This window comes from Thermobia domestica, chromosome 13, assembly GCF_964235325.1.
Source record: "Thermobia domestica chromosome 13, izTheDome1.hap1.1, whole genome shotgun sequence".
NCBI classification, from domain to species: domain Eukaryota; kingdom Metazoa; phylum Arthropoda; class Insecta; order Zygentoma; family Lepismatidae; genus Thermobia; species Thermobia domestica.
The window spans coordinates 52,914,506-52,938,744 of record NC_137466.1 but is presented as its reverse complement, the minus strand read 5'-3'; the positions used below and the strand labels follow the sequence as shown (position 1 = coordinate 52,938,744).

At 35.7% G+C, this 24,239-nt stretch overlaps 1 protein-coding gene and 1 non-coding gene across 7 annotated transcripts in view; both read right to left on the bottom strand.

The window, feature by feature from the left end:
• Positions 1-23,208, bottom strand: part of Nacalpha (nascent polypeptide associated complex protein alpha subunit) — a 39,122-nt gene extending 15,914 nt beyond the window's left edge. The window contains exons 1-4 of one of the 6 annotated variants that reach the window (XM_081735731.1): positions 23,053-23,208; positions 16,419-16,574; positions 8,891-8,923; positions 5,229-5,333 (exon numbers count right to left, since the gene is read on the bottom strand). In XM_081735731.1, the coding sequence (XP_081591857.1) occupies positions 5,229-5,333; positions 8,891-8,923; positions 16,419-16,559 (279 nt within the window). In that variant the 5' untranslated portion in view covers positions 16,560-16,574; positions 23,053-23,208. The other 5 variants (XM_081735730.1, XM_081735726.1, XM_081735728.1 and 2 more) reach the window with 5 other exon arrangements.
• LOC145669341 (small nucleolar RNA SNORD53/SNORD92) lies at positions 4,994-5,071 on the bottom strand. Its single transcript, XR_014128200.1, has one exon. It is a non-coding gene; the product is annotated as a small nucleolar RNA SNORD53/SNORD92 (small nucleolar RNA).
• Positions 23,209-24,239: the final 1,031 nt, after the last annotated feature.

The window sequence follows — 24,239 nt, the reverse complement described above, 5'->3', positions numbered from 1 at the left end:
TTTAATCTTCAAATTCCTGGACAGAATTCGTGACGACAAGAGATTTTGAACTGAATAATAACACGAATTCCGTCTTTTAGTCGACATTTAATTTCTTCGTAGATATCGTTTTCGTCTGTTAATATTGATCCTAGATATTTCAAAGAATTCACTTTATCAAAAGTATTATTCGATATTTTAAGGCATCCAAAATTTGCCGTATTACGATCCCGAGGAACTTCTATGTATTTAGTACATAAATTTCGCCTAAAGTTTTATTTTATTTTATTTATTTATTTATTTATTTTTTTTTTTTTGTTTCGGAAAAGGGATCGGGCCCCTCTAAATACGCCCCTATTATCTGGAAACAAAGAGACGTGGACATAAAAGAATTTTTGTCTTAAATGTCGATGGTGATTTTTCCGTTGGAATATTTAACGATTTAAAAACCCTATGTTACGAAGAGAAGAAAGCAGGATTCTCCCGTTACCCGTTCAAAACGGGATTCTCCCTAATCATCCTCTGCATGATACTCGTTTTCATACTGTGCTGTACATACATTTGAGTCGCATTGTATTACGATTATTATCTTCCATAATCGAAATAACAGAACAGAAACGGGATTTTACTTATTTTCACTTTAAATTAATTTATTTCGGAATTTGATTTAAATCAACGATTTTTATAAAAAAATCAAGTTATTTAAATCTTGATTAAAATCGTGATTTAAATCAGACTGATTTAAATCCATCCACCCTGATGAAAATACATGCATATTGGTCCGGATGGGGATTACTGACACATATCGTAATGTGTCATGAATAAAAGTACGAGATTACAAAGAAAAACTAAAAACAATAAACGAATTTAGTAAGATTACATCTTAGATTTGTAAAAGTTGGTAAGTAGTTCTAACTACACTGTTTGTTGCTTAAATACTACGAGTACACGGGTTTTTGTTGGCCCTCATATTAGAAAACGAATATCCAACAAAGACTTCATCAGTTCAATGACTCCAATTCAAAAAGAGGCTTGGAATGTCTTTACTGTGGTCGTCAAAACGTTTTTGGGAAACCGAAAGGACTCGCAGTATAAGGAAATTGTGGAAAAAATGTTGGACGTGTTCCGAAAGCTTGATTGCTCCATGAGCTTAACAAAGTCAATTTTCTCAATTCCCACCTTGACTACTTTCTTGACAATGTGGGAGCAGTGACTGAAGAGTAGGGGGAGCGTTTCCATCCAGATATTAAAGAAATGGAACGACGGTATCGGGGGAACTGGAGTGTTACGATTATGGCAGACTACTGCTGGATGTCGTTTAGGGATCTTCCGGCAGCCACCTACAAAAAGAAAAGTTCCAAACGAAAAAAATGAAATGAAATGCAATTGGAAGGAACTTCGACAAGGATGCTGTCTCTCACCAACATGATTTAATATCTACTTAAAAGAGATAGTGAAAAAGGGCCTACATGACAAAGACAGTATTTCGGTAGGAGGTAGAATGATTAGATGTATAAGATTTGCAGACGATATGGCGCTTGTTATAAAATGTGAAAAGAAAATAGGATGTTTGAAAACTTGAGGAAGGGCTTTGAAGAATATGGGATGAAAATAAATACTAGAAAGACAAACGCCATGGTGATCGGAACGAAGCGGTCTGTGTCAAATATAAAAGTGGGAGGGGAGAAAATAGCACAAGTGAATAGTTTTCGATATCTGGGTAGTATTCTTAGTAGATATGAAATACGAACGTGAAATAAAAGCACGAATAGGAATGGCGAAAGAAGCCTTTAGGAGGAAGAAAAGTTAGTTTTGTGGGACCTTGAATAAAGAGTTGAGAAAAAGACTTATAAATTGCTTCGAGTGGAGTGTTTTGCTATACGGGGCGGAAACATGGACATTACGTAAAAGTGATGAAAAACGACTAAAAGCCTTCGACATGTGGGTGTGGAGAAGAATGGAAATACTTAGTTGGGTCGAGTGGAAGATGAATGACAGGGTGTCAGAAATGGTGGGGGAGAAAAGAACACTTTCAGGTATTATTAAGAAGAGGAAGAGAAAGTGGTTGGGACACTGCCTGAGAAAAAACTTATGAAGGACGTGCTAGAGGGTATGGTGGCAGGAAAGAGGCGGAAGAAGACAAAGGAGGCTACAGTTAATGGATGATATAAAAACAGAAAGATCATTTGTGAAGACGAAGCGGTTAGAGGAAGACCTTGGAGCACGGAAGCTTCTCAGCTGCGGCAAGTGACCTCCCAATAAGGGCAAAATACATATGATGATGATGATGATGATCTACAATTAATATCACAATTAAGGTTTCTTTCAATGGAGTAGCTGAACCTTCCCGATTTTGTGTCGGTGTACATGATGGAGGAAAGATGACGCACTTTGACGCCTTACTACTTTCTTATGAAAAATTATCCTTTTCGTCATAGTGCTGCTGTCGTGATATATTGCAATGGTTTAAACTTCAAGTTCCTTGTTTATTAACTCGAACGAAGCAAGAGGCAATGAGATATGCAGTAGAAACAATTGTGTATTCTATCGCTAGATGACACGGTAGAAGTACTAACGAGAATATACGTCATCTATCGAATAGCAGTCATATGACTCATTCCGTAGAACTGTGATTGCATTGTTAAAGGCATACCGTTTCCCCTAGAGCAACAAATTTTCAGGGGTGTGGAAGAGAGAGCTCACATCTGGTGCATGGGGTTCCTGGGTCGACCCTAGCTCCCGCTAAATGGACTTGTAAGGACAAACACCATGTTCTTGGGTTTTACCGGGTTCTCCTGTTTCCTCACCCTTTTTTCATTGTCCTATGCCTGGTTCTCCCTATTTCATTTATTATCATGATCGTCTCCGTTACCCTTGAAGCATAAACGTAGAACATTAATTTAAGAAAAAAAATCATTGTTAAATATTATTTCACCAGCTGTTTTTATGCACGTATAATAGATGAGTTTAGTAGAAATTTCCGGATACAGGAGTGCCTAACAATTCAAAGAAAAAGAAATTAAGCGTCCATTTCCGGGAATGTGTTCAGTTGCAGACAGAAGATATGAAATACGGACCATTTTGGGTAGCGCAAATGACAGAAGTTACGGGCATATGAGGGTCGGTCAATATTTTTTGCCCCCTTGTATAGAAATATTGTAGCTAGTTAGAGGACAGTTATGAACGAAATGACTCATATCTCATGGCACTAATTATTAGTTTTTATGATTTTTGGTTCAAAACTGTTGAATATATGGCGTCTGGAAATAGTCCGAACTAGGTCGAAAGTGTCGAACTGTCAAAGACAGAATTTCGATCAGTCACATAATTCCGATATCTCAAGGGGATGAAAGCCAAAGAGATCTACGAAGAAATGGAAACTATTTATGGTGACATATGCCCATCTTAAGAGCAGTACCAATACATCATTACAATTTATTTCGCTTCGTGAAATCGCTGAAATGATTGTTGGTTCCAACACGACAGTGTTACATGTCACACGTCTAATGACACCATATAATATTACAAAAGTGTTTCGATAATCGCATCATTTCAAAGGATTATGAATTCCGCGTTCACTCAAACTGTCGCCCACATGTATTTTTTTCTTTCTTTCTTTGGGGGATACCTTAAAAGAAAAAAATCTGTACAATATTCGTACACTGCTTTGTGATTTATCGCTCTGTTCGGCGGGACTCGAACCACATGAGCTCACACCAAGAACTGAATCCGGGTATTGCGCGGGGAAGGTAACCATATAGCATGAGGAAACTGCACATACAGTATAGTACCTAAAAAGGAACAACGACGGAGGCTAACATCAGTGTATAGGTGCTCTACAAAGAACCTCAAACATGGTTAAAAAGACGTCACATGCTTTATTGAACGGGACACTCATTCTGAGGATATGCTGCAAACATGGTTTGATTTTGCATTTCTACGCACTATGTATCATACTAACCACTACGACATAGTGCATGTCTTCAGAATTTACTCACTTTGATGTGTGCGACTATATATATATATATATATATATATATATATATATATATATAGAGAGAGAGAGAGAGAGAGAGAGAGAGAGTTCTCGCAACAAGATGACTCTCAGTGGGTGGTATTCGGAACTGTCTGAACAGCTGTATCCTCTTACTAGTGACACTGTAACTTAAAGTATCCAAAGACGGTGCCATATTTTTGGTCCCCTTTTAACTGTGATTAATGACTTACACATGTGGGTTTGGGAGTCTACTCTGCTTTTCCTCTCTTTCCCCCCCTCGCCAACAAAAGGTAGATGCTCCGAAAATGAACACAGTGACGAACTGCCTACATATGGTTCATTCCTTTTCAACGGAAGAAGAAAAGATTTTCTACTGAAAGTGTTAAATAACAAAACACAAAGTATTCGAGATTCCAGGTTACTTTTTTTCTTCGCCAAAATATTTAAGACATTGCATTCCATTCTCAAGTGATAGGGAAGATCAGCTTTTACTCACAAACTATTCTGGCCGAGAACTATCAAACAATTCGAATTTCTTGGCAACACCGGATTTCGGAGAAAATATTTGTTTCACTACCATGTAGTGGGAGCAAAAGGCTAGTAGGTCAATTTTCTATACCACCCACTACGGCTTTTAAGCTTTTGCGAGAAGTTTAACCCTTATACATAGAACGGACAAATAAATATTGTAATGAACTGAATTTCATAATCTATCAAGTATGATGTACAGGTATACAAGCAATTAAGACTAAAACCTTTGTTACAATTGTAAGCTATTACATCGAGTGTAGTAGTCTGAATAATACATCATTTGAATATAAAAATAACAGATTTTTTAACATAACATAATCAAATATCGAACAATATTTATTATTCCAATAACGAATAATTTTAAAAACACTAACTCTAGTAACTTTGGAACTAGTTTTCTGTATCATTAGTACATCAAACGAATTTAATAACGTTAAAAAAAATAAGCTTCAGAATTCCCAATATATTTAATTTATATTTTTCTGTGTGCTCAGCCAGCCAAGAGTGTCCTCACAATAGTTTAGGACCGTCAAGCGAAACCAAAGCATATTCTCATCACAGCACAAATCTTATCTCCATTCTTAAAGCTATTTTAACAAATCTAAACATATGAAATTAAAAACGTTCTCTCTGGCTACCAATATATCGGCAGACCATCAACGTTTCCTAGTATGTACCTGAATATTTCTAGTCAAAACGTATATTACAGAAAGATACTCACCGGTTTCAGTCCAAGTTTCGACATAATTTTCCGTGCCTTCTTTTCTCCTCTGCTTTGTTTTGCTTTGCTTACCATCTCCTCTGGGATTCCGGCAGCAGCAGCCACCTGTAATTGACAAATTTATTCCTTCAGTATTTCCACAGAGGGTTTCTTATCGTTCTTGAAATCAAATACTAAAAATCATAGAAACACTTTTCACTTTAGAATTATTCGTACAAAATGATTCCAATATATTTCTAAAACAGAATGAAGTCACTTCAAAAATAAATTTATTACATGTGCTCAGCCAGCCAAGAGTGTCCTCAAAGCAATCTAGGGTTGTCAAAGCGAAACCGAAACATATTTCGCATCACAGCACAGACAATATTGTACTCAAGTGACGTCCAGACAAAGTCAAAATTGTGTCAAAGTAAATATAAAATTACAAAAAATGAAAATTTAAACACGCATTTAAATATTGTATGGTACAAAAAATATCAGTTCTGACTTTTTCTTTTCTTTCTTTCTTTTTCTTTTTTTTTTTTTTTAAATTATACAGCATACTTTGTACTTGAAACTCTGATGCGAATCACCCAGGAAAGGTTAAAAATTGAGAAATAATAACCACTTTATTATGTATCGTCTGACGAAGAGACTTGGAGTAGTTTGAAGTACTAAATTTTTTATACAATAAAAGAAGCCCCAAGGAGTACAAAGTATTTTTGTCCTTCATAAAGAAACGATTCACTGCAATTATTATTTAAATATTGTAATTTTTCAAGAGGACCATAATAATTTATTTTAAATAAATCTGGGGTATGAGTTTTAAAATAGTTTCCTTAGTTATTTTTATTTCAAACAATCTTTTTAGTGGTGTTCTGACAGCATCATCAGGGAAACATTATTCGTGAAAATGATTATTAAAACCAAAATACTTAAATACAATGTTTGGTCCAAAATTCCGATGATTTTCGCACACACTGATGATTTTTTCCCACGCGCTAAAATATGTTCTCGGAATATTAATTGTGAAAAAATTAAAACAGCAAAATAGATTTTGGTAAGCGTCTCAGCAAGAGATCATTTAAAATTATCCTGTGGTGTTAGTACGTTCTTCTTATTAAACATTATTTATAAGCAATGAAGAACGGATGGAAAAAAATGACGTAAGACACTACCAGTATTAGAATCAAATAAAGAACTTGTTATACCCTGGTCGGCGAACAATTATTTCTGACAGCTCAGCTCGCGAGGACGACTGAGGAGTGCGGTGTTGCCATGTGCTTCTCGTGCAAGGGGAGATTCGTCTGCTTCCTCGTTGAGGGTGGCGGGACTTTTAACATGCCGTATTAATTGTTAATGAAAGAACGAATGAACAATACAATATATTGTATAACATTAATTATGTCTTAGTCGATCATATACGATAACAACAATATGACAGAGTGAAATCTACAATGTATGTAAGAAAGAAAACCACAAATTTTAGTGTGAAAAACCCTACAGCGAACACTAATATAATATTTTTTCCCCTGTCATCTCTTCATGATAGTCTTTTTTGACTGAAACAGCAGTAAAGGCATTCGGTATGAAACCCTCATATGAACCTGTATGTAACAGAATGAGACGTTTGCCCTTTCCAAGAGGTGTCTTTGTTGTACCTGCAATGGTATCATCCGTCCACCACTGCGACCTAGTATGATTTGCATTAACTCATGTTTCATCTAGCCACACGATGTTTTCTCGATGCTCTTGTAAAATGTCCCGTAAATATTTGCACCTTTTGGCAACATCATCATCTGTTCTTTCCAACAAAACTTTTCGCCCTGAATACTTCTTCCACTTGAACCCAAGACCTTTCAATACCAACGATAAACTAGTTTTACCCCCATCGAACAAACCACTATTCTTAAGTGAAACAAGTAGTTTTTTCCGGGTGGGAAATTCTTTTCGCCAGTAGTAGTCATAAAGATGCCGCCGGATCGTATCTTTTTGAGATGCATCCAGATTTGTCACTCTTGAAGGTCTTTTCGGAGTTCTTAACACTCCTGAAGGCTCATTCAAATTTTCTGGGCACTTTTCTTTGCTGATCCTTGTCCCTGTGGCTGTTCCGATATGTAAAGCTACTGACACTCTCTGCACAACCTTAGAGAGTGGAAGTAATGGTCCTCCATTTTCCCTTTCTGCCTCAAAATATTCCCGCAAATTATACACAAGGCCCCTAGATTAACTATTTAAAACACGCTTCTTCTTTCTGCTTGCAGATGCTATATTCTCTCAAGGTCCACGTTTATACGAATTAAAAACAATTAACTCACCCACACAATATTCACCAAACACGCCAAAGCGGAAGGGATTTGACTGAATGGACGGCAAAAGGGAGGGAGGAGGTGACAAAGTTTGACAATGTGCGGCGGTTACCATGGAGACGCAGACAGGGTCTGAGGCTAGGGTTGGTTGACCTGCTGCCTTCTGCTCGCTCGCAGTTACCTTGTGCAAATCTGTCAGAAATCATCGCTCATCGGCCAGGATATGGTTCTCACCTACAAAACTTCTAAGTGGATTTCTATCGTACTGAATCAAATAGTATTGTAGCTCTTTGCGCTTGGGAAAAAACTGTTACACCTACACGAAGGACTGTATCATTTGTATCATTCCCCTCGATCGTGCCATGCTGCGTGATTCGTCAAGGTCATACATATATAGGAAACAGTAATGGTAATGTACAGTCCGCAACAAAAATTGCAACATGAGCATGTAAGTTTATCGTGAAACTACGCCTAACAGCGCAGGAAATCAACATAACATCTAAGTGGTACGAATCACGCCAGAAGAAACTTTGGCGTCTTCCCCTGTACACTTATTTTGGAACAAAAGACTTCGTCGTTTCACAATAAACTTACATGCTCATGTTGTAGATTTTTTGCTGCGGACTGTACCGTATTATGCTTCGATTTGACTGATACCTAAAATTTGCTATTTATGTCCGCGCTTCCACAGGGTATTCAAAATCGATATGAGAATACTTTTCGTATTCAATACGATCCTAATTGAGGGATTTAAATCTTAAACATGAGCTTTGTACAGTTTTCATTCTACATTTTCGAAGTACATAATATCAGTATGCTTTTATTTTATTTATTTTTTTTTTCATTCATTAAAATAACCTCAAGTTGGGGTCGTACTATATACTTCGGTCAATACAGTAGGTACTTTTAATACTATTTCTTACAACACACAATCGTCAATACTTTGTTACAAGATTGCAGTGGCAACCCATTCTGAATTTATTTCAGTACAATCAAAGGATTGTAGCAACTAGATTGCTCTTCATAAATATTTAGAACTAAAGAATGATTCTAGCTTTATCGGAAAGGTGTGATTCAATTCCTCCGAATATCATTATGTATGGAAAATTACAGACTACTTACTTGTGCCAAAAAGAAGCTAATGAGACATACTGTAATTTATGAAAAGGACTGATTTCGAAAGAAACTGAATCCATTTTCATTTATGCTTTCCGTTATCCATATAGAATACTGCTATATACGTTAGTAATAATAATAATAATAATAATGAAAAATAAACTGCAAGAACTATTACAATATTAACTAAAATAAATTACCTACCAGTATTCACATCTCAATACATGCAGAAGAAACAACACATCTATTACAACTCACCTTGCTAGACGTAGATCCCTCATCATGAAGGAGCATTAACGCAAATAAGAAGAGATAATAAATACATTCGCGCAATAATAATTCATACGTTTGTTTAGATCCTAGAACACATACACAAAACGATTTATATGGTAAAGCATGAAAAAGTTCATTTTTACTTCTTTAAAAAAAAAAAAAAAAAAAAAAAAAAATCCACTTTACTGTTCACTGATGAAAGTTCATATATTTAAGAACATTCTTATTATGTAAGGGGAACCATGTCTAGGACTGCCAAGGGGGTTCCTCGAACTCTCACGGTAGTTTTTGTTATAATAAAAAAACAACAAAATGACAAGTCAGTTTATTTATTTTCAGTTATTTGTTAGTTTGACAATGTAAAAAATTAGTTATTAAGCAGCTTAGTGTCGCGGGCCCAAAGAGGCATGTCCTTCCTCATTGAATTACCTGCAACCATTTGATTTGAAGACCATTAACAAATTTAATTTTAGTACAGACTAGTATTATCTGGCAAGAATTTCAAAGGTAATTTCATATCTTATGTCTCCGAATTAAAGAAAGTATATATATCTAGCCATATTGGCTAATCAGACAAGTTTTGTACAATTGGCGCCAGCTGTGTCTGTTCTTATAAATGATGGTAGTTCACAAAGAATACTAGTCTGTACCTCCTGTAGAGAAAACAAAATAAATCTTTGTTTTATGTATGAGAAAACATGTAGGACATAGAAATGTTACTAAATGGGTTCGAGGACTTCCCTTCATTTGGATATATATTATTTAAAGTATCTTGAAATTTCTAGGGATAATAATAATTCTTCTCTTTCAGTACATGATGTCTGAGATAAGTTTTCTAGTAAAGTTCAAATGCTGGGATTCACTAAAAATATGTATTTACCTTCACTGTACATTAAATTGGGACTTATCAAAAACTGTATGAAAGGTACGCACCAAATATCACGTACATTCATGTACTGCAACAGACATTCCCAAAGATCAGTGATGCTAAAATAAAGGAAGGAATATTTGTAGGACCGCAAATTAGGGAATTAATGAATGATGAGAATTTTGTTGACTTGTTGAGTGCTGTTGAGAAAATGGCATGGTTGTCCTTTCTAAGTGTGTGCAAGAACTTTTTAGGCAACCATAAGGGATAGAATTATGGCGACATTGTACTACCATGAGCAAAATAAATGACGCGTCTCTTTATTTTGAAGTTTTTTGAAAATATCTCCGTTTTCTTTATATGTTCGAAATTTCGGAAGGTTTCCCCAGCAGGACAGGTTAATAACAAACCCGTTTTTAATATTTGTGTTAGATATTAGCTTAAAATAAAGAAATTAGAAGCAAAATACATTAAATCGACAGAAATCTCGAGAATTACCAACTCTGCTAAAGTGGGAAATTTTCAAGAACACGAGGGAATTCTGCATTTCAACACGAAGCAGCGACATCTATGTCATTGAGAGAAATGTGGATTAAATCTACAAACTAAACTTTTAACGAATATTTCTAGTATGTCTTATTATATGCATTATCTGCAAACTCCAAATATATGAATATATGCTAAGTATTAACATAAAGATAGAGCAAATAGTGGAAATTATCTATGGAAAAGGACGAATTGGTAGGACGATCGTAATGAAATATCGTCTTTACCGGAACAGGCTCAGTTCACGTAAAAAGCAAATAGCTCAGTTAGTTAAAGCAACGAGTCTGTATACTGAAGGTAGCGGGTTCGATCCCCTGGAAATGCCGTTGTCATTTTTATCACTACACTACGGTTATTTTATTTATTTTTTTATGTGGGAAAGAATCAAATTGTAACGTATGTGTAAAACTCATGACGATACCAAAAAAAGAAAAAATGCCGTTGTCGCACTTGCACTAGCGTCCCTAATTTTGTTTGCAAACAGTTTCGTAATTATTTCCCCTGTGCTCACTGCTCACCATATGCTCGCTGGCGCATAACGAATGTTTCCCAGTAAATGTTAATTCTAATTTGGAGAATTTTATAAAGTTTCACAATATTTCTCACTAGATAGTCTTCTATCTACGTGTTTGGATATTTTGATAACAGATGTCCCTATTAAATGTTTAATTTTCCCTAATTTGTTTAATTACGGAAAAGTTTTACAATGTATTTGTATTGAATTGAAATTGTTTTGAATTTACTACATAAGGTAAGTAGACCCAAGGAGGAGAACTCAAGTAATTGATATTCTACGTAAAAGCAACCTATTGTAGAATGATGATGCTTCTTACCTTCAGCACATAATCTGTACGTTAGAGAGTCAGACAGAGAAAAATCCTGTTTTTCCTCCTCTATGACCACCCATCTTAAACCTCTACATATCGTTGTTCGTCTCACAAAATTTCGGTGCTCCAAAAACATTCAAATAATAATAATAATAATAATAATAATAATAATAATAATAATAATAATAATAATAATAATAATAATAATAATAATAATAATAATAATAATCATCCTGAATATGCCATCCTTACATAATGTAAGGATATCTTGTTAGTTTCCTAGTTTAAATCTTAAATATCTTAGTTTAAAATGCTTTCTTTAGTACTTATTTGAGCAACCATGTAGGAGGGGGTACGACTTTTTATTTTGCCCCTCTCATTTCAGTACCCTTCCAACAGAAAGTAATTTTTGATAAGCAGGACAGACAAAATGAATAAGAAATATATTTACAGCATCCTCTCCCCTTTCATGATTGGAATATCACGTAATATTTTTTATTCTACGAAAGATGGCCCTGTGCGGTTAGGGGTAGGTAACTAAAAGAATACCTAATATATAGCGCCCCTTGATTGTAATATTACCGCTTCTTTATTTGTACGAAGGATCCCCTACACAATCAAGGGTGACAAAAAGAATAGGAAGAGTGTCTATTGATTCCAGTGGTGGATCCAGCACGAACTCCTGGGGGAGGGGAGGGGAAGTGAAACATTCTTTTGATGATGTGAAGCTGTCACAAATTACCACTTAACTAAACTAAACAATAGTGGGGGGAACCGGAACCCAGTCAGTTTAAATTGATGTAAAAGTTTAATTTTTGGCTTCATATTAAAGTTTTGGTTTCAAATGAGAGTTTCAGTCCAAGTGGTCAATGATCAAATCTCGTGGGGCTCTTCAGTGTAGGCTAATACGGCCCCCTTATGAGAAAAGGCAAAATTGTTAACATGTTTATAACTTTCGAATTTTTCGTCTATTTTAAAGAAATATTTTGCTTCGTATTAAAGTGTTGGTTCCAAATGACAAATTCAGTCCGAGTGGACAATGATCAAATCTCCGGGGGGGGGGGGCTCTTCAGTATAGGGGGCTACGGCTCCCTTATGGGAAAAGGCAAAAATATGAAAATGCTTATAACTTCCGAATTTTCCGTCTATTTTAAAGAAATTATTGGCTTCATATTAAAGTCTTGGCTTCAAATGACAATTTCAGTCCGTGTGGACAATGATCAAATCTCGGAGGGCTCTTCGGTGTAGGGGTTTCGGCTTCTTTATGGGACAAGATTCACGTAGTTGATATTGCAAAATTGTTTTATATATATAAGTGGAAATTTGCACCATTTGGTTAATTTTACCTCTTATGTTTTGCAGATTCATATTCCAAGCAATAGTTACTCCGCAGAGCTAAAAGAAGGCACTTACTAGTTTCATTAAAATGAAATGTCTTTTATGAGAGGAGCAGACGAACGAACAGGCACCCAAACGTTGGTTGAGTCGTACGGTTGAAACTCGTTAAGCTCGCTTCAATTATTATTATTATTATTATTATTATTATTATTAAAGCTTTTTGCTCCTAATTTAGTTATTTTACTTTATTATTTAACGAATATATTGAAAATTGTCAGAGACACGTATGCAGTAATTTATTTCGGGAGGGGTCCGACTTCAATATTAGGATAAATTATAATAAAATTTTAAAAGATAATCCCCAAAATTAGGCTAAATTTACAGAAAAGTTGGGGTTCCAGAGGGGGTCCGGACTCCCTGGACCCACCCCTGAATGCGTCCTTGTTTGTCAGTAACATTTCCTCATTTTGAAACCCTCAAAAACTTCGGATAGACTATATAAAGGAAAACGAGTTATTTTCGATAAAATATCACTTCAAGGAGACGCGACAGTTTTATTGCACATGGTGGTATCCAACGTTCACAAGGGCAAGAATTCCTTCCCTTTTATTCTTTTGCTATTGTGCTGTATCGAAAGGTCAGGTTTGTAACATATTACTCCTACGAACAAGCATGACTGGCAGATAGGAATACTGAACACAACTCCAGAGAAATGCATGCTGAACTTACGTCTTTACGCTTTGGTGATTTGCCCTCAAGGTCAATCGAGTGGTAATTCAGTTCCGTCTCGTATTACTTCGAACAGTTTTGATAATGAAAAGCATGCCTCTTAATATAACAGACTTCTTTCGCGTAAGAAATCGAAACTCAGCTGGTCAGAGCAACTAGTCTGTAAGAATTAGGTTGTTAGTTAGTTAGGAGCCCAGTACGAGTAAGGGTTTTTATTACTATTGTTTTTATCTTTTTTATGTGAGGAAAAATCAAATTGTGACATCCCGATATCAAATGTATTTGATTAGGTAGCTTTGTCTTAGCTAAACTTTAAACATCAGTAACTGTCGAAATTATTTCACTAACCGATCACTTACTGAACATTTCAAACACGTCAAATCAGTGGCATAACATGAAGGTTAACCTCTCCTCCGCAGTCCTTAGTTATGCGTCCGTACTTTCAAGGGCGGACTAAGGGCCGGGCGACTGCCCGGGGCGCCAGAGAAAGAGGGGCACCAAAACGAGCCTCAAAAAGTAAATTTTATAATGTGCTTTCTACTGACGTTTTTGGTTTATATTCTTGTAAAGTAGTGGCAATTATATGATCTTTTTCCATTTCACTATGGAAGAAGAGAGTTTCATAGTACTAAGGGGGCTGTATCGAAAAATTGAGAGATGGCATGTAGAATAAAGAGTGCCGGGAATTAAGTATTGTTTGTTTGTTTGCTTGAGTTTAGCGTTCCACGGTTATGCCTTAATGGGCAAGGGAGATGTGGATACTAATTATAGTGGAATCCGAACCACTTTTATCGTTCAACAGTAATCCACCGGGAATTGGACCCGGTACCACAGAAGGCAGGCGTGCTAGCCACTAGACCAGGGGGGGTGGAGTTGGTATTGTTTATAGCGGGCCATATTCTTTGTGAAGTTTTCCTAGGTAAGGATTTCTTTTTGAAAATGGGTTTAAAACAGGGGCGTCATTTAGGGAGGGCAGGGAGGGGCATTTGCCCCCCCTGAGTTTGAGATGTATATAGAGTTTATCATTAGAATAGTAGTAAATCAGTGAAAAACGCGAAATTTTACTTATATCAAGAGGTCTTGCCCCCCCCCCCAAAGCAAAATCTGAAATGACGCTCCTGGTTTAAACTATTAAAAACACTATGATAAAATGTAAAATATAGGCTACTACTAGGGGAAGGGCGCCAAAAAGTCACAGGAATAATAATAATAATAATAATAATAATAATAATAATAATAATAATAATAATAATAATAATAATAATAATAATAATAATAATAATAATAATAATAAATATGAATGTCTTTGGAGAGCCGAAAGTATGTGACACGAATCATTATAGGTAGAGCTTTAAGATGAGTGGTCATAGGGGAGGAAAAACAGGATTTTTCTCTCTCTGACTCTCTAACGTTAAGATTATGTGCTGAAGGTAAGAAGCATCATCATTCTACAATAGGTTGCTTTTACGTAGAATATCTGTTACTTGAGCTCTCCTCCTTCGGGCAACTTTGCTTATGTAGTAAATTCAAAACAATTTCAATTTAAGACAAATATTTATAGAGAAAATTAAACATTTAATAGGGAAATCTGTTATCAAAATATCCAAACACGTAGATAGAAGACTATGTAGTGAGGAATTGTGAAACTATAAAATTCTCCAAATTAGAATTAACATTTACTGGAAAACATTCGTTATGCATCAGTGAGCACAGGGGAAATAATTACGAATCTGTTTGCAAACAAAAATTAGAGACACTAATGCAAATGCGACGATATTTTCTCTCTTTTTTTTTTTTTTTTTTGGTATCGTCATGAGTTTTACACATGTTACAATTTGATTCTTTCCCAAATAAAAAATAAATAAAATAACCTTAGTGATAAAAATGACAACAGTCCTTCACGGGATTCGAACCGTCTACCTTCGGTATACAAACTCGTTGCTTTATCTAACTGAGCTATTTGCTTTCTTACGTAAGCTGAATCTGTTCTACAGTAAAGACGATTTTTCATTACGATTGGGCTAACAATTCGTCTTTTTCCATAGGTAATTTCCACTATTTGCACTATCTATACGTTAATACTTAGCATAGATTCATATATTCGGAGTTCGCTGATAATGCATATAATAAGACATACTAGAAATATTTCGTTAAAATTTTCGTTTGTAGATCTAATCCACGCTTCTCTCACTGACATAGATGTCGCTGCTTCGTGTTGAACTGCAGAATTCCCTCGCGTTCTTGAAAATTTCCCACTTTAGCAGAGTTGGTAATTCTCGAGATTTCTGTCGATTTAATGTTTTTTGCTTCTAATTTCTTTATTTTAAGCTAATATCTAACACAAATATTAAAAACGGGTTTGTTATTAACCTGTCCTGCTGGGGAAACCTTCCGAGATTTCGAACATATAAAGAAAACGGGGATATTTTCAAAAAACTTCAAAATAAAGAGACGCGTCATTTATTTTGCTCATGGTAGTACATGAACAAGTGAGATCTTATCACCGTATCGGATTTAACATATCACTTGAACTGCATTTCCTGAACGATCATTTGGACTTCTTCCTGGAGCATTCTCGGAATAACTTGGTGCCATTAGTGACGAACATGGTAATCGCTTTTACCAGGATCGTCCTCGAATGGAAAAGTGTTATCAAGGAAAGTGGAGTGCAGAAATGTTGTATGACTATTGCTGGACCTTACGACGGGACTTTCCTGAGGCAAAGTTTTACAGGAAATCGGGTAGAAAACATTTCCAAGTAAGTTTCTTAATTTTTACTTACTTCTATGCTGCTTGTTCCTTTGTGTACTAATACCGATTTTTACGAACTTTATGAAAGAAACTATTGTTGCGAGACCATGTCTTTATGCAAATACATATAATATGTAAGCTGCCATAGATAGACCAGCACAAAATCACTTTCACATGAAAACTGAGGCCGATGGAGAAATTCTGCACTTTGATCTGGAATCAGGGTCAAATTATCTTTCGGAAACAGTCTATTTTGTTCTTGTGACAAAAACTTTAATAATCTTTGTATACCAGTTATCAGCAAAAGTAGAAGTTTAAAAAGACTTCTAAGGTATGCTTATCTGTAACGGAAGAATCTTCTAATAAGAACATTAGAACTGTTAGCTTTATTTCCTTTTTGTTTATGTTCGTTTTTTAAAAAAGAAAACTCAAATGAAGTGATGATAATACTCACAGGGTATTGTCCCTGCGACTGCCCTGCTTCTTCCAACTCAGGAATCGTTTCATCTGAATCTGATTCTGTGCCAGATCCCGAACCTTCTCGTCGATCTGTCATTGAAGCTGTAGCCTTATCTAACTCAGTCAATTCAGGCATAGCTCGGTGTGGTGCCTGAAAATACAAAATAATCGTGCAGTGAGGAATATATATATATTAAAACAGCAAGTATTATATATATATATTACATACTATACTTGTAACTAAAGTACTTACTTTTAACTCCGATAAAGAACCCATTGCTTTCACCATAGTAATTAACACCTACAGCCAAATTATTACTGTCAATTTCAATGTGATAGGATTAGAATAAAGCGCACATGTGTGAGATACTGGCCAGCATTCTCGGGATAACTTTCATTTATCAAACAACTGTAGTAAAATGTGCAAAGAAATTGCTATTGGGATGACTAGTGCCCAAGGCACAGCTCTTTGTGTTGTGTCGAATATGGCGATTTCCTACCTATTTCTCAACTACGAGAAATGGCTATGAAACGCAAACAGTGCATCAAAATCTTTCAGAAATTAACTTCGATAGAACATTCCAACAGCGGAGAAATCGCTGAGATACTGTATACGAAACGTGGAGAATGAAGATGGCAAACACTCAAATCTTTTTTCTGGCACCTATGCGAAGAGTCAGGATAGCATCCAGTAAAGAGTTAAAATTTTCACTATCTTTAGGAGAAGTACGGGATACAATTGTCACAAAAAGTAAAATCTACGGAATCGAGTTTAACACTTACTTCTCTCAAGCAAATACCGCAGAACAAGGAATACTTTTGTTATAACGGCTTATTATCAGATGCCACAAACATGTTTATCCAGTAATTAGTTCTTGTTCTTCCGAATGTAAAGTAGGAAAATGAACTGTCTTGTAAATAGGTCAATATGGTGCCCAAGCATATCTAACCTGAAATTTTAGACTGTAGTAACAGTCAGCTTTATGCCTGATTTACTGTGAAGGAAAAAAACCCAGTTAAATAAAAACCTAATATACTGCGCACTATATTATGTTAATTTTTAATTATTAACATTAGTCTTTTTTACAGAAAAAAAATGCATATTTAGGAATACTATCCTTTGGGTGAATGGCTGGCAACCTCAGATCAAATTTCATATTCCGGAAACAGTTAACCCAACATTATATCTTGAAATACTTGATGTGATTCCAAAAGGCCTACAAGTACGAAATAAATCACTGTTACAAATATTGGTAAAACTGTCACGTTACCAGTTCATATAAGGAGAGCATCACAATGTACTTTTTTTTCTTAGTACTGCAAATACATAGTAGGTAAGTTGTGATGAAAGTTCGATTTTTTCTTTGTTTTCGAAATGCATTCTACACACACACACATTATATCTATCTATCTATCTATCTATCTATCTATCTATCTATATATATATATATATATATATATATATATATATATATATATATATATGAGCAAATCTGTATCTCAAGTAACGACAATAATATAGAAGTTATCTTTGTAATTATTACTATGCACAGCGAAACTAATCGTGTTTAAGTGTTTCCACAACCAATTTTACAGGGTTCACCCGTTCAGAACTTATTTACTTCCAAACAATTTATTAATTACAACCGCTGTCAATATTCTTCAAATGTACGCACCCTGAGCCTCAATACAGCTATAACGATTTTTCCACTGCATTAGCAGTCCTAGTAGTCCTTGACTGACACCCTCTTTAATGCTGCAGTCGAGGTGGCTTGAAGCTTTTGAAATGACGCAAAACGCTTCCACCTGAGCACTCTTTTTACCTTGAAAAGCAAGAAGAAACCGGCCGGCGCCAAGCCCAGGTTATTAGGACGTTAAGTATACCTTTCTCATTTTTACAATGACATTCTCGGATATTTTGGGTAGCACTTCGTACATGCTAACACAACGGACTTATAGAATACATAAAATCTGACCGAAGCATTAACTACAGCAATATATCATGCTCAACGTATAATTTAATCAATGGTTTCCAGTGAAGACTGCAGAATAAGCATTGAAATTAAAGACATTCCAATAAAGGAACACAAAGGCTAATAGCAATTATACTAGATGCAACAAGTTAATAATATACAGTCACAATTTCAAGGACAAAATACTGAGGGAACACGGTTAATGAGAAGGCACTTTAAAAACACTCTGATGATGAATATCTTATACTGTATTGTACTTAAGACAAAAATACCAGTTAAGCCCCTTTTCCTGTCCCAAATTACATACAATTACATTACGCACTGTTGTGGTTAAAAACATTTCCCAAATACTATGACATCATGTGCTATCATTCCATACATTTTTCATTTTTATGTCTACCGTAGACAGTTTTCGTTTTACGCTGATGGTAATTTTTTCAAAGCTTTGTCTCATTGCTCGTTAATTAGAGCTAACTGTAGCTAATGCTTTGGTCACACTTCATCATTTACTCAATTACAATTAAAGCCAATGTTAGAATTTACAATGCAAATGGACCTCCGATCCAACAGGAATATATTCTGAACGACCAGGGTGGGAGTTATTCGTAGACACTGTTACTATTGCAAAGGTTTTTTTGCACCCGTCAACGTCTAAAATTCAGTAACAAGACTGAAATGAAAGAAAATATGAGATGGAAAACATGAAACCACAGGATAAAATTGGTTAACAATGGGGTATTAATCTTTTGCCGGGCTACGTGGCAAAGAAACTCCAAGTCAGTATGAAAGATAAAATTCAAATACTTATTGGAATTGTCAACTGAACTGGTAACGAAAAGTGCATTTAGTAACAACCAACAGGGGACAAACAGACAGGAGGAAACAGAAATAAGTATAATCACTAGGGCAATCTTAATCAGGGTAGGGCATAGAGGTAACGAAGAAATATTAAAAATGGTTCGGTGGTTATCTGCAAGCAGTGTTGGTAAGTCTGCTGGTAGGGCAAAGTAAGCTCGCAGCTCAGCATCAGGGGGACAATCCACAATCAAATGCTTTGCCTAGCACCACAGGCCGCACACAACGGTGAGTCTTCGTCACGAAATAGAAATCCATGTGTTAAGTGAATATCCAATGCAAGTCGAGTTAGGATTCGTTCTTCTTGTCAAGACAATTTGGAACTGGTGGTCGAGATACCAAGTGAAAGTTTGAGTACATGTAACTTATTGTTGACAGCTCGGTCTCACTCGAGCTGCCAGTGCTGATGCAACTGATTAGTGAATAGCAAACGCAGATAAGTGTGAGATATAGGGAATGATGTTCTTTTCCCTCATGGACAGCAACTTTCGCTGCACGGCCTGCCCTTTCACTACCAGCTATGTCAATATGGCTCAGAACTCATTCATGTTGTACCTCACATCCCTCTGATATGTCATGATAGGAGGATTTGCTGGACGAAAGAATATTTACTTTAAATTAAGGAGGTTACTCACAGGACTGGCTCCTGGCCTTGAAATTACTTATTATTTGTTTGGCGTGGTTTGAGAGAAACTAAAGGTATCTTCAGTCAAGGCAGCAGGTCCAAAGTTTGAACCCTGGCTGCAATAGGGGTTCTATTCTATATTGTAAAGAACTACTCACCTCTCTGTTACTCTACTTCCTTCTTTCTAGAAAAAGACATATAACCAAGTGGCAATGCTGCGAAGCGTATCCCACAAAACACGGATAAGGCTTCACGAATACCCTTGGTGCGACAAGAGACTTCCAGTTTTGTGTAAATAATGAACATCAATGTTTAAGTTGTATTTTAGGTAAAAAATACTACTTCAAATGTACGTACATATGGATTTCATTTGAGTTTAAAGCCCGTTCAGCAGAGAGCCTATGTAAGACGTGGACAAGTGCAGTGTTCCAGGATAGTAAGTTCCCCATTCACATTTCTAAATTTGTTATACAGTGGTTCGATGAGCATGACAAAGAAGTTGATCTGTCATGGAACGCTCAATCGCAGAGTCTCATTATTATTGAGCCTGTATGAGGTTTGTTCGAGAATCGAGTGAGGAAACGTTTTCTTCCACCACATGCATGTGCTGAACTTCTCACTGCGCTTCAAGAGAATCTTTCTGCAAACAGTGCAGGATCTCGATCGATCTCTCCCAAGTCGTGTTGCTGCTGTACTGCGCGCCACAGGCGCACCAACACCTTATTAAATACAAATTATGACTTCCTACCAGCTGCTTCAGTTTCATTGTCCACTACCTGTAGTATTCCATAAGAAACACAATGAACTGTAGTACTATATGAATGCAGTACAAAGTGCTCATAGAAGTGTCGCAAACCTGTGTTATATGCAGGGCATGTCTTTCTATGCCACAGAAAAAAGATTTCCCATTATCCTCTAGTTTATGCATATACCCATCGTCGCTGACGCGCCTTCACCCAACGGACGCATCCCCTCGAAGCCATTCGGATCCCCTGTTGCGCTCCTACCCTGACCGATAGGCAGCATTTGTGTTTTTTAGTGGTCACCCAGCACAAGTTGGTTTGTGTCTAAGTTTATTCATGTTTTACGCACTGCAGGTTTTGTCATGCGCACACGCTGTGATTATATTTTGTCCTCCTAAAGTTATCTGCACTGATGAATGCACTTTTCCCTTACAGGACGGTAACTACGGCAGTAAGAGTTCATTAAGTATTTCCTTGTGTGGCGAGTATTATTTCGTATGCCTTTTGTAATTCTCGACGTCCCAGGGACACAGGAGTTTCCCCCCAACATTATAGTAGGGTGTCGTTTATAGTGTTGGAAACATGAGGTAAGGATATATTGTTTTCGTCATTTCTTAATACTGCGTAGGCCTACTTTTCAACACTTAACAATTAAAAGGTACTAATATTGCGCTGCAATACAATACAGATGAACACGTGTCTACTGAAAGGCAAAGAAAACATGAAAATAAATATTTGTCATCAACAGTTACTCGGGAACGATGGAAATTAAAGAAGAATACGAGAATATTAAAATAATAAATGGCACGTAGTTTACTTTGACTCTGGACAGTGACTGCAACCGATTCATCTGACATGGTTCCTGGAGCAGTTTAGGAATCATTTCCCAAGAACGATTCAATTCGTCAGAGCGTCTAGGAATCAGTTCCTCAGAACAGACAACCTGTTACTCTCCCCCAGAGCTCACTCCTTGACTACTCCGGAGAATAAAAACATCTTTGGAAACTGCTTCCCAAACTACTCTGGAAACCGATTTCGATTCTTAAACAACCGTAATTCACAAGTTCTCCAAAATGTGCATCACAAACGGACACAAATAAAACTAACATACTTTAAATGATTTGAAAACCAGTTTTTAAACTAACCTAACCTGAACTATCCAGAATCTTCAACTACGATATTTAATTCTAAGCTAAAGATTTCAAAAAGTAAAATGCGTACAGCTTGCATTCGGAAATACATGGGGGAGCTCCCAAACCCCCCCTAAAACATAGGTTGATAAAATAAACCCTATAAACACACATTTAATAATTTTAAAAAAATGCACAAATGCAAAACAAATCAAGAATAAAAATAATATATTAAATAGTGATACTATATTGAAAAAAAGTTCATACAGGTCTAATCCAGGCGCCATCTGTGCAAGATTAGCCGAAATAAGTTATAAAATACTAGGAATGCACTTCCTGATGATAAAACTAAGTTCTTATATAATTTTATGTATGTATCCGTAAACTGGGAGAGCACGTAGGAAATTACACCAGGAACACCGACAATTTCCGACCACTTGAACAATGGTTGTACACACGTAACAATCATTTTATTGAGTTCTTTTACTCAACACACTTTATACACAAATTTATACTTAATGCTCAAATTAACATTCCACACCGGCCATAATACTTTCGTAACGTCCCGCCAAAACTATGCCAACTACGGACGATAACCCAACATTTCTTTTACAGAAATGATTAAAATGATTTACGGCAATGTTTGAGTAGCTGTTCTAAGCTTCCTCAATACCTATCTCTTTTTATTTATATTAGTCTTTGCTAATATAAATATTAGTTATTTACATTAGTGTGTGCCGGCACACTTGTTACTACAGTATGTATCACCCTCTTACCATTACTTGAAAATACTTCTGTGAATAAATTACTCTAATATTTAGTATTAATGGCTAAAACAATACACACACTAACCCTAAACTTTCTAACAAAATACCTATCATAACTTAGTGCAGTAATATAATGCTTAATTACATTTACACACACACTATTCAGTGATATATTTACACTTTCTATTTCGGTCAATAAACAAAGCCACGTGAATGACACAACGCTCAAGTAATGCATATATAAAAATCACATTCGGTTCGTAGTACATGTATTTTACTTAAGTTAGAGAAAGTGTTAAGAGATTTTAATTAAGTACTCGAAAGGCGAACATATCATATCAAGTACTGAGCATTACATCTGTAACTAAATAATACGTGTTCATTACCATATTGCACTTTAAATAGCAAGTAGTTGTAAATTTATTTTATCATCTGAATTCGGAAATGTATTTTCCTACGTTTGACAAGATAACGTGCACAGATTACTACGGATACTTCTGTTAGAATTCAATTCTATTACATATGATATGCCTTACCTCCACTTCTCTTACTTTCCAATATGGCGGAAGTGCGCTATCAGAGACATCTACTAATCATTCATGTTGCAATGTTTTACTCTTTGTATAGCAGTTATAACTAAATAATAAAGGAGAAGCACGCTTCACACTCACTTAAGGACAAGGGATTCACACAAATAAATATATTCTCCAAACACCGAGCAGTTTAAAAATGAATATACACTTTAAAATAAAATAGTTGCTATAATATTGTCATTAATATAAAAGTACATGGGGAAAAGTTACAACAAAGACACAGCTTCTTTGTCCAATTACAATTACTACTCAAACTGAAAATCACCAAATGATACTCTACAACCAGTGGCCTCATTCCGTATCAGTACGTCAAGCAACCAAAATTTGGTACTACCACAGAGAAAATAATAAGTTCTCTTCTGTATGCTACTACTTTCAAATAGTCGACATAGCAGTTATAATATTTTGTTATACTATTTGTGTTGCTATTTGCAAATTTCGCTAACAACGACACGGAATGAGGCCCCTAGAATATCTTCCAGAGCAGCCACGGGGATCACTTTATAAACCATTTCAATTTAATGGCGTCGTTCCTCTCTCTAGTGACTGTACCTTCCACTACATTCATGACGGTCCCAAATAAACAAAAAGTCAGGCGAAATTGGGGGTACTTAATTGGGTCACTTTGTCCTATCAAACAGCCAGAGGCCTATTTCTCAAAATTACTACACTACTAATGTTTGTTCATACATTTGCGATACTAGTGTAAATACACGAGCGTGTGTTTCACGAAGATACAAGAGAAAATACTAGTTACAGGTTGTGGACCAGTATTACAAGATGTGACTTCTTTTATCAATGATTTTGTGCAGTTAGCTTGTAATTTACAAATCCACAAGAGAGTTGAGACTTGAATATGGGTTTGTGTAACTGCATAAGTAGCAAAATTCTCATATTTATAATAATAATAATAATAATAATAATAATAATAATAATAATAATAATAATAATAATAATAATAATAATAATAATAATAATAATAATAATAATAATAATAAAGAACGAGTCTGAAATCGAGTGCAAACTATGGTCAATCTACTTTACAGAAAATATGTGTATTCATTTATCTGTCAATTAAATAAAAAGTTCAATTGATTCTAAGCAAAAATTAAATTATGCACCTCAAGAAG